Source organism: Eschscholzia californica, unplaced genomic scaffold (genome assembly GCF_041429995.1).
Source record: "Eschscholzia californica isolate CP2 unplaced genomic scaffold, dmEscCali1.0.p SCAF_1, whole genome shotgun sequence".
In the NCBI taxonomy this organism is placed as follows: domain Eukaryota; kingdom Viridiplantae; phylum Streptophyta; class Magnoliopsida; order Ranunculales; family Papaveraceae; genus Eschscholzia; species Eschscholzia californica.
This window is the reverse complement of record NW_028238198.1, coordinates 88046777-88058844: the sequence shown is the minus strand read 5'-3', so window position 1 is coordinate 88058844 and position 12068 is coordinate 88046777. Positions and strand designations below refer to the sequence as shown.

The 12068-nt window shown below is 37.0% G+C and overlaps 1 protein-coding gene across 1 annotated transcript; it reads right to left on the bottom strand.

Moving 5' to 3' along the window:
• Positions 1–8849: 8849 nt before the first annotated feature.
• LOC147570807 (protein DETOXIFICATION 33-like) lies at positions 8850–12063 on the bottom strand. The gene is made up of 8 exons (XM_086657360.1): positions 11006–12063; positions 10381–10919; positions 10169–10255; positions 10030–10086; positions 9697–9935; positions 9437–9555; positions 9267–9353; positions 8850–9175 (listed from the first exon to the last, which is right to left on the bottom strand). Exons 1-8 carry the CDS (start codon positions 11288–11290, stop codon positions 9110–9112), a joined length of 1479 nt encoding a protein of 492 aa, XP_086513486.1. The 5' UTR covers positions 11291–12063; the 3' UTR covers positions 8850–9109.
• Positions 12064–12068: the final 5 nt, after the last annotated feature.

The following is a 12068-nucleotide window of genomic DNA, read 5'->3' as shown; positions in this document are numbered from 1 at the left end:
AATCCTGACTCAGTTGTGTTTTCGAACTCGGACTGGGATGACAACCTTAAGTACCAGGTATCTTACTGTTTTTCTTTTGGAAAATGGTCGGATATTATTTCTTTGTCAAGAGAAGTCTGGTGGATAACTTTAGAACCTTTTGGTTTCGCTCTTGGAAATTTAGTGCTTTCAGTGAAGGTATTAAATTCTTTTTTCATCATTTCTGATAGGGTTATGTTCGTCTATGCTTTTAAAACAAATTCGAATTGACACGTTCAAAAGTAGGTTGAAGTTCCATGTTATTCCAGAATATACTGGTTTCGAGCGAGTTGTGTTGCAGGGGCTCCACATCTTGTTCATCTTTCGTTCTCCTGGTTTTGCAGAGATTCCCCTGCATTTGAAGGAGTTGGTTAAGAGCGGAAGAAAATAATCAATTAAAGACGGATTTAGAACCAACGAATTTACAAAAAAAAAAAAACATTTTTTCCGTGCGATCCGTCCATTTTGAAAATAACAAGAGTAACTCGACGAATATAAAACTCGAATAAGTTATAAATCATTATAAATCCCATAATGCCATATAAAGTCCTAGAAACCCATTTAAACCTTACAAGGTAATATAAACTCGAAAAGCACATAGAAATCTTTATAAGCCCATAAAAATCTCATTTGTCTATATAAACTCCTAAAAAACTCCTATAAATCCCACAAGTTCATGTAAACTCCTAAAAACACATGTAACCCACACAAGTCCATATAAAGCCCATAACCCTATATAAACCCCAAAAAAACCCATATAAACCCCTACAAGCCCATATAAATCCTATAAGTTCATATAAACTCCATAAAACCCATATAAATAACAGAAATCAATATAAATCCATAAATATATATATAAGCACCATAAACCCATATAAACCCCAACAAGCCCATATAAACCCCGTAATCATATATAATCTTTATAAACCTATATAAATCTCATTAGCACATACCCCTAAAACCATATAGATTCGATAAATCCATATAAACTCCTAAAAACTCATATAAACCACATAAGCTTATACAAACCCCATAAGCCTATACAACTTCTAAAAACCCATATAAGTAACATAAACCTATAGAAACCCCCTACAAGGTCATATAAACCCCATAAGTCAATATAAATCCTTATAAACGCTAAAACTCCATTTGTCCATATAAACTCCTAAAAACACAGATAAATCTCACAAGCTCATATAAGTGCCCAAAAACACATATAACCTACCTAAGCCCGTATGAATCTCATAAGCCCACATAAACCCCATAAGCCCATATAAACTCTTAAAAGTCCATATAAACCACATAAGTCCATACAAATCCCCGTAAGCCAATACAACCCCTACAAACACATATAAACCCAATAAATCCATATAAACACCATAAACTCATATAAACCCTATAAGTCCATATAAATCATTATAAATCCATTTAAGTCCCAGTAGGCCATGTAAATCTCTAAAAACCCATTGAAACACAATAAGCCTATAGGAACTCCTAGAAACCTATATAAACCACATAAGCCTATATAAATCTTTAAACACCCATATAATTCCAATATACCCATATAAACCTCCTACAAGCTTATATAAATCCCTACATACCCATTTAGACCCCGTAAGTCCATACAAATCCTTATAAACTTAATTAGTCTATATAAACCCAATTAGCCCTTAAATCCCTAAAATCACTTATCAATTCCATAAGCCCATATAACTCCTAAAAACACATACACCACATAAGCACATATAAATCTCTTAAGCCCATATAAACCCCTAAAAACTCGTACAAACTCGATATAACAATATAAATTCCTACAAGCCCATATAAATCCCTAAACTCATTTATACCCCTACGACCTATATAAACCCCGTAAACACTTATAAATCCTTATAAACCCATATAAGTCCCATTAGCCCATATAAACCCCTAAAACCCCATATAAACCCAATAAAGCCATAAAACTCATAAAAACTCATATAAACCTAATAAAGCCATAAAACTCCTAAAAACTCATATAAACCACGCAAGTACATACACACCCCATAAGCCTATAGAACGCCTAAAAATTCATTTAAACACCACGAGTCCATATAAATCCTTATAAACCCAATAAAAATTTCATTTGTCCATATATGTTTCACAAGCCCATATAAACTCCAAACAATACATATAACCCACATAAGCCCATATGAAGCCTATATAAATCTCTAAAAACGCATATAAACATAATATATCCATATAAACCCTTACACGTCCATATAAACCCATAAGTCCATATAAACTCCTAAGAATCCATGTAAACTACATAAGCCCAAACAAATCCTGTAAGCCTATACAACCCCTAAAAAATCATATAAATTCAATATCCCCATATAAACCCTTACAAGCCCATGTGAACCATATAAGTCTATATTAACTCCTAAAATCCCATATGAATTTTATAAACACGGATATAAGCATAATAAATCTTTATGAGCCCCATAAGTTCATAAAAATCCTTATAAGCCCTATAAACTCATATAACTCCAATAAGTCCATATAAACTCTTAAAAATCCATGTAAACTACATAAATCCATATAAAATTCAATTAGCCCATATAAACTCCTGAAAATTGATATAAAAGCTATAATAACAATATAAACTCTATAAGTCCATATAAACCGTTAAAAACTTACATCACCCCCCTGAAGGAGTTGAAGGAGATGTCCTTCGACCAAGGTGACAATGCGAACAATTTGTCGGATAGGACAATTGATGTGGAAGATCATCAAGTCCGATTGATTTAGGGATCGTAGAGTTGTAGCTAGAGACCAACTACAATCGTCGAATTACGAAGTAATTCGCGGCTAACTTCGATCGGATCCTACAACGGGTTACACATAAGAGTGACAAATTGATCTAGGATATGACTAGTGGGAGTGAGATATAATCATGGGAGTGTCCCATAAACATATCTCATAGGCCTAAAAAGGAATTAGGCAAAGATAGTACAAAAAGGCCAAAAACAGGGGTTTTGGGCCTAGGCCGATTCGGGCACTTTTAGGGCTCGGATTGGGCTGATTTTTGGAGGGACGTTTCCTTATGTTATGAACATTAAATCTGCCAATTTTGGCTGGGTTTGGACGTCATCTCCTTAGGGAATTGAGAAAAATACCAATAGTTGTTATTTTCGACTATTTCCCTAAATCTTATTCTAAAAGGGTGTTTTAGGAAACCTAAAAGGAGGTGGATTCTTATTAGGGTTCTATATAAACACTCTTAGGGCAGAAAATAAGGTGTGGAATTTCTCTCTAAGCTTTCTTACTCTACCACATCAAGTAGAGAGGAGAAAGTGAGCTAATTCCCATTACTATCAATCTAGTCAAAGAAGAAGGTGTTCTTCTTTTCCAACCACCATTGGTGTGCTAGCTATACAACAAGGTGGGAGATCAAATTGATTGCTCGTGTCCCAAGTAGAGGAGCTACACTTGAAGCTCTTGGTCTTCTTCAATCAATTCAACTAGTTCGAGGGAAAAGCGATTAAGGTAATCTACTATCTCCATTATTAGATTAATTACTAGTTTTGCATGTGATCCTGGGAATACTAGTGTAGACATTAGATGTCATATTTCCGCTATAAACACTAGTAGAAGGGTGTAAATCCCTACACCACCCCCCCCCCCCCCCCCCCCATAAACCCATGTAAACTCCTAAAACCCCATATAAACTACATAAGCCCATAGAAATTTCATAAACACATATAAACACCACAATACCCATATAAACTCCATAAGCACATATAATTCCCTACAACCCCATATAAACCCCACAAGCCCATATAAATCATTATAAGGCCATATGACTCCATTCGCCTATCTAAAAATCCATATAAACCCCATAAGTCTATATAAATTCTCATAACCACATTTAAACTCGATAAGCCAGTGCAAACTCCAGTGAACCTACATAAATTCGTTTAAACTCCTATAAACCCCGCAAGACCACATAAACCCCATAAATAAACCCCTATAAACTAATTTAACTCTTATAAATCCATATAAACATCTATAAACCAATATAAATTCGAAAAGTTCATATAAACCCATAGAAACACCATAGGCCCACATAAATCCCATAAGTCCATATAAACCATATAAACCCATGCAAAACCTCATAAGTCAGTATGAACACCTAAAAATCTACAAACCCCATAAGTCTATAAAACCTATAAACACATATGAAACGTTATAAGCCCGTACAAATGCCCATGAGGCCACTTAAACCCCATAAGCTCATGTAAACTCTAACAAACCTATATAAATGCCTATAAACTCCTATAAACCTCGTTAGCCCATATAAACCCTATAAGTCTATATAAATCCCTATGTACCTATTTAAACCCATATAAACTCACATAAATTACATAAGCTCCTACAAACCCATATAGTCCCCTAAAAGTTCATAAACCCCCATAAGCTCGTATAAACCCCTAGAAACTCATATAAGTCCCATAAACGTATATAAACCCCATAAGCCCATATAAACCCTATAAACCCATGCGGAATCTCATAAGCCAGTATGCCACCTAAAAATTCATATAGGACCTATAAGTCAATATAAACCCATAAATACCTATAAGCCCCTGTAAATTCCCATAAGCCCATGCAAACCCCAAAAAACCTATATAAAACTCTATAATTCCATCTAAACCCCTATAAATCCGTTTAACCTTCATAAACCCATATAGATTCTATAAGCCAATATATACCCAATAAGTCCATATAAACCCTCTCATAAGTTAATACGAACACCTAAAAATCACTACAAAGAAAAGGTCCAGTAGGGACACACATATTCCCATAAGCCCATGCAAACCCCAAAAAACCTATATAAAACTCTATAATTCCATCTAAACCCCTATAAATCCGTTTAACCTTCATAAACCCATATAGATTCTATAAGCCAATATATACCCAATAAGTCCATATAAACCCTCTCATAAGTTAATACGAACACCTAAAAATCACTACAAAGAAAAGGTCCAGTAGGGACACACATTTTCACGTCTGTCCCTAATAAATTCATAATAGGGACAGCTTTATAGTGTTTGTCCCTAAAAAAATTAATCTGGCCGAGACCTTGAACAGACCTTGAACAGATCTGTTCAAGGAGATCTAGAGAGAGAGAGGAAAGAAAAAAAAATTTAGAGAGAGAGAGAGAGGAGAAAGGATTTTTTTTTTTTTGGTTTGAAGGTCGCCAACCGGAAGATTGGCCTGCCGGCGACCTTGCCAGTGAACACGATGAGGTGGCAGAGAGAGGTGATGAGATGGAAGAGAGAGATATGATGACTAGTTAACGGTGTTATAACAGAATCTTAAAAAGGGGGTCATCTGAGTATTTTTGATAAAGTAGGGGGTTAGGCAGGAAACCGGTCACAAAGTTGGAGGGCTATTTGGGAAATAACCCTTTCTAATATAAGACAGACAAATTTATTTATGGTTTTTATATGATTATCTTATGTAATTTTTTTTTTCAGGTTTAAGTAGAGATCTCCTTTAATTTTTAGATGATATCTTGTAAGAATTGGGTTAAGTTTGGTTTTTAGTTGTCAATTATTAGCTTATTTGCAAACTAATATTACTAATTATGGCGTAAGAAAATAGGAATATTAAACAGTGAAGAAATGCAAGATGGTAACAGTTGAAGTAATAGTAGTTGAAAAAATGATGCTATGTCCGGCTGAATCCCGGGCTGAATCGGCCAGCCGAGTTGGCAGTCCAACCGGGCATAGCATCATGACACGGAATGAGATATGTGGTAGTTCTTTGGAATTTTACAAATAGGTCTCTCAAGTTTGCAGCGTTTTGAGTTGAGGACATTATCTATTTTCACCAAAACACGGGATTTTCTTCTTCCAACAGCTAAAGCTATGGCAAAATCGAATTCTTCCATCAACCCATATAAACTTCATAAACTCGTATACACCCATACAAACCCCTAAAACCAATAAATCCTAATCCCCCACAAAACCTCACTAATCCATATAAACCTTGTACGCTCATATGAACCCCTAAAATCCATGAACCCTAAATTCATATAAATCATATTAACCTATATAAACCCCATAAGCCCCTATAAACACTTGTAAACCCTAAACACATAAAAACCCCTATAAGCCAATGAAGCCTAAACTCATATAAATCCTATCAACTCATATAAACTTCACAAACTCATATAAACCCCATAAGCTGATAAAACCCCCTAAAAATCAATAAGGCCTAAACTCGTATAAACTCCACCAACCCATACAAACCTCATAAACTCATACAAACCCTATAAGCCCATGTAAACCCCTAAAAATCCATAAACCCTAAATCCATATAAATCCCATCAACCCGTATAAATCACATAACCCCATATAAACTCCATATGCTCATATAAACCCATAAACCCTAAACCCATATATACCCCATCAATATATACCCCACCAATATATACCCCATCAGTCTATATACACCTCATAAACCCATATAAAATCCATAGATTCTAAACCCATATAAACCCCATCGAAAGTTGTGTATTGACGAGGTGAACGCGCCGACATAGCTAACATACCAAAAGTCCCAATAGATCAACCTCGAAAGTGCTTCTAACATGACCTACGGGGGGGATTTTAGTTTTCCTAATCTAGAGGGTTTCGGAATAAACTTGTTATAGGGATTTGGTATCTTTAGACTTCTATTAATTTAGGGCTTCAAGTCTATAAATAAACCTCAATGTTCTTCGTAAAACTAATTATACTTCAAACTAATTTCAAACATAATTTAAGGTGCAGCTTAGTGGTAAAGAGTGTAGATCTTGGATAAAATGTCAAGGGTTCGATTCCTATCCTTGCCATTGTTTAAATTTTTTTTTCTAATATCCATTGTATGGGGGCCCAATTTTTAATTTCGCTTGGGGCCTCCGATACACTTGGGTCGGCCCTGCTTTTGCCTACCATGCGCTCATTCATAAATAGCCTATGAGTTTGAAGATAATGTCGTCAATGTCGGAATTGCAAAAAATTCAACATGTTTATCTGAATCGACTTTTTAATCTAGATTAGTAGCTTTTTTAAGTACTTCATTATTGAATTCCTATCATTTGAATTTTTCCAAACATTATTAGTTTTGAAGAAAATTGGTGTGCCATAACCTTGGAATTGGAACATTTGATTTTAAGCGACACACTTATAGAGATTGGAAGCTATAAATATTGATGCAGCAGACACAACATCATTAGCATTTTAAGCTAAGTGGGACAAGTTACACCTAGTCGCTAAAACAATCAGAAGACCTGCCTTACAGACCATCAACAAAGGTCAGTCTGCTTCAACACAAAAGGAAGGCCAACCCTGCCCCAAGCAAGTTCTTCACTAAAACGATCGCAACTGTGGCATACGACCTCCTATTGAGGCTTATAATAAACCGAAAGTTGCTTATCAACGAGCTGGTCGTGCCGACATTGCTAATGGACCGGAAATCCCAATAGATCGACCCCAAAAGATTACCTACAAGAGGATTTTTCGTTTTTACCTAATTTTAGCGGTTTCTAAATTTACTTGTTTTGGGGCTTTGGTATCTTTAGACTTCTTTTGTTTTGGGGATTTAAGCCCAAGAATAACCCTTTATGTTCATCGTAAAAGATAGCCTAGTCATTCGATAAAATTTAGTTTGTTTAATCAATAGGAGCGATCTCTATACTCTTTATCTTTTGACTACCACGAGTTGTATCACAAATAACCTATGGATTTAAAGACAGTGTTGTCGATGTCGGAGTCGCACAAAATTCAACTTGTCTATCTGAATCGACATTCTAATCCAAATTAATAGCTCTGTAAAGTAACTTTTAACTTTCATGATTGAAATCCTATCATTTGAGCTTTGTCAAAAAGTATTAGCTTTGGAAAAAAACTTTATTCTACAACGTTGGAATTTTGAAGGAATTTTTGTCGACATCGAAGTCATGAAATTCGAATATTTGATTTACAGAATCACTTATAAAGATAAAAAGCTATAAATATTGATGCAGCAAACACAACATCATTAGCATTTTACGCTAAGTGGAACTGTGACACCTCGTAACTAAAACGATCAGAAACCTACCTCGCAGACCATCAACAAAGGTCAGCCCTTGTTCGGCAACGAAGGCCGGCCCTGCCCCCACACAAGCTCTTCACTAAAACAGTTGTAACTTTCGTATGACTTCGGACTAAGGCTTATAATATACCAGAAGGTGCATATGGACGAGAAGGTCGCGTTGGCCTAGCTAAGTGACGAAACGTCCCAATGGATCGACCCTAAAAGTGATTCTAAGATGATCTACTGGAGAATTTTCTATTTTTTCCTAGTTTTAGCGGTTTCTAAATTTACTTGCTTTAGGGTTTTGATATCTTTAGACTTCTGTTGTTTTAGGGATTTAAGCTCATAAATGAGCCTTTATGTTCATCGTAAAAGACAACTCAGTCACATGATAACATTTGGTACCTTTAGACTGCATTAGACTCGTTATTGACCTTTTTTTCTAACCTAACATCCTACATAACCCTATGTGCTTTTACTGCTTTCTTTTGAGTTAGTATTGATCCCTAGACTTGAACAATTGTTCAATAAACGTAAGGGACAATATTGTAGGACTGTTACAGTCTTTGAATATGCATAATATATTAGTTATACTCTAAATGGCTTTGTATGAAATCAGTACTGTTTTGATATTTTTAATTGCTCGTGTTAATGCGTGATTGATCTCAGACTTACACAACATATATAGCCATCTACACTGTCCTACACCAGTTTTTGGTATCAGAGCATGCTTAATTTAGGGATCATGACTTAAATTCAGCATATAAGCATTGTTTAACTGCATTGCATAAGGGTAGAACAAGTCTGTTTTGTTTTCCGTTTTGTCATCTCATCATAGGAACTTTCGGGCTTTAATTAAATGGACATAAGTTCAAAAGAAAGACGAGAGAAAGAACTGAAAACATAACAAGGAAGACATGAAAAATAAAAAACCCAATCACAAGAAAATTTTGAAGTAGCTAACTCGAGAGAGAACCCGTTAACCAATCAATCAATCAATGGATGAAGGCACAGAAGAACCTCCCCACTCGGTGATCCTCTCTTTGGCAAGAGCTACCTGCATCCATGAGCCAAAGCCATTGTTGTTGTGAGTCATATGTATATATTAATGTTTGTTATCAAATGGAGGCATTCATTCATATTTATACCTCTGTGTTCCAGTCAGTTCTCCAACTGATTATGAGCAGAATTATTATTTGTACGAAAAATCCAATCAGTATTCCTCCCCACAGTCCCTGTTGTCGTCCAATTTGCATTTTTCAGACCAAAATTTTCAACATTGCTCAAGTTAAAAAGAATTTTTAGATATAAGTAGTACCTGAACACCCAGGTTAAACGTATAACCCATAACGACACCAGATGTTATACCCACCACCAAGTAGCATCCAATGTTTACCCAAGCGATGACTGACTGCCATCCTGCTCCGACTGCCATCCCTATTATTATATACGTACATACACACGTAGTCAATCAGCACTCAATGTAATTGTATTATAGATACACACAACATTTGTCATTTGAGTAACTCACTATAAGTCTATATAGTACTATTTCAAAATATACAAAAATACACTTACCTGACAAGACTGGTTGAATGCTGGAGAGGATAACAGAGGTGGCAAAGAGGCCAGAGAGCTTAGTGACTTCATACTGGACATCCGGATCGTCGGTAAATAGTGCTGGAAACACCTTCCTCGTCGTTAAGATGATAACCATCACAACAATCCCAATGCTTAGTGATGTTAACACAGCCACCACCACCGCAAACTTGGCCTCTCTTGGCCTCCCCGCTCCAAGCTCATTTGACACCCTCACACTTCACGCATTAATTACATTATATCATCGAGCAATCAATCAATTAACTCTAGCTGCTAAAACAAGTGAAACACACACTATACATAGTGTTGTACCTGATGGCTATCAGAAATCCCAGAGACACCATGAAATACCATCCGTCCAGATTCAGGCTGCCCATTCGTACATACATGATCAGATTAGTACCTGTAATTAGTTGCACAAATTTCACCGATTCACTTAATAATAAGTTACCAGATAGAGGCAGCAGCTAGAGGAATCTCCGGGTTTCTCAGTGCCCCAATCAAAACAAGTAGTACCATTATAAACCAGTACTCCAACCTGCATTTTGTTCCTTGCGTTAGAGCACAATTTATACGAATTGGTGGTGCTAGCCGAAAAAGGAACTAGAGATTTATGAGAAACTAAATTGCATTGTTAGTAGAGGGTTTGTCGGTAGGGGTTACCATAACATAACAGCAGAAGCCATGGAGAGCTTGACAAATCCCCAGAGATCCTTAAAAGCAAGGCATGAGAAACCTGACCAGGTGTCTGGGCAGTCAATAGTAATGTACACGAAGAGGCTGAAATTGAGTAACCACCATGCGAGGTTGAGTGTGACGGCCGCTCCAACAAGGCCAAACCCTAACTTGATAATGAACAACCAGCTCAAGAAAACGTGTAGGGCCGCCACCACGACAGAGATCCATGCCATGGCCACAACTTTGCTCTGAGCCTGCAAGAACTTCTGCATGGGTGCATTGACGGCGAAGGCAAACAGCTGAGGAAGCATCATCTTAGAGAACCTCCCAGCAACAACCGCAATGTCATGGTTCTGATGCAATAGGATGAGGATGGGAGTGGCGAAGATGTAGATGAGACTCAAGAGCATGGCAGTGCAGATGAGAATGATCCATGATCTCTGCAGGTATACACCAAGCATATGCAGTTCCCCTGCACCATATGCCTGTCCGGACAATGTCTCAAGTGCACTTCCCATACCTGTCTGTTTGTTGTAAATAAAAATGCATCAACACAGCTACCTAAGTTCTTATATAAATATGTACGGGGAGGAGGTTAGAGCTAGGTTACCATGGCACCAAAGCCGATGCCAGCTATGGCTAAGTTTTGGATGGCAACAGCAGCAAGTTCAACTGGGCCAAGGTGTCCAGCGACTGTCTGAGTGATAGCAGCCAGGGAGTATTGAAACGCGCTGGTTAGAATGGCTGGCCCTGCTATGTACCAAAGCATCTTCGATTCTTCCAAGGTTTTCCTTATTACTCCTTCTCTGCTTCTCTTGTCTGGAGCTGGAGGAGGATAATGTATCCCATCATCGTTTTCTGGTTTTATGCTTGTCAACAAGGCTGCTGAATCCATGGAGGTGTATACAAAATATTGTAGCGAGCGATACTAATTATGTGTATCTACGTAAGAAATTATCATTCCCCAAGTCTTGAAGCTGGTACCTTTCAATAGATAGAATCCTATTTATATAAGATTTGAATTATGGGGACAACCATAATTCTCCCTCCTTTCTCTAGAGGGGGAAGACCATTAGGTTTTGCATTTGCAACTTTTTCTTTTGCTGGTGGTTAGAAGCACCGTTTTTCCCCCCAAAGGAATGTTATAATATCATTAGATTACCCAACCACTTCACTTCATGATGACCATCCACCAGACTTACACTGCCGTGTAATCTATCTAGATGGCATCTCTCGTCTCGGCTCGATGTCGAACCTCTTCCAAACAAGACTAGGCCAAAATACCAAGTTAAGGTTACCCCTCGTCTATTTCCAGTCTATTTCCAATCTGGGATAGCAAAGCAATACAGCTATAGTGCTACTAGCTACAAATACTTCATCTATTATTGAATAATTAAACTATGATCAGATTTTGCTTATTGTCAATGATTAAGTAATTTTAAGTTAATCCAGAGAATTATGAGGTAACGAAGACCCAAGTAATTTTAAGTTTTAAGTCCGGTGAAATTTTAAGGTAGTTGCTAGTGTGAAACATTAGTAACAGGATTACAGGAAATTTGTGTAGGTTACTAATAATAGGAGATTGTTGTACCTGCTGTCTCAGCCGAGTTCCTCAGGCCGGCTCAGCCGTTCAAATATGAGCCTTCCTCCCCACTCACATGATTCAATCCGCG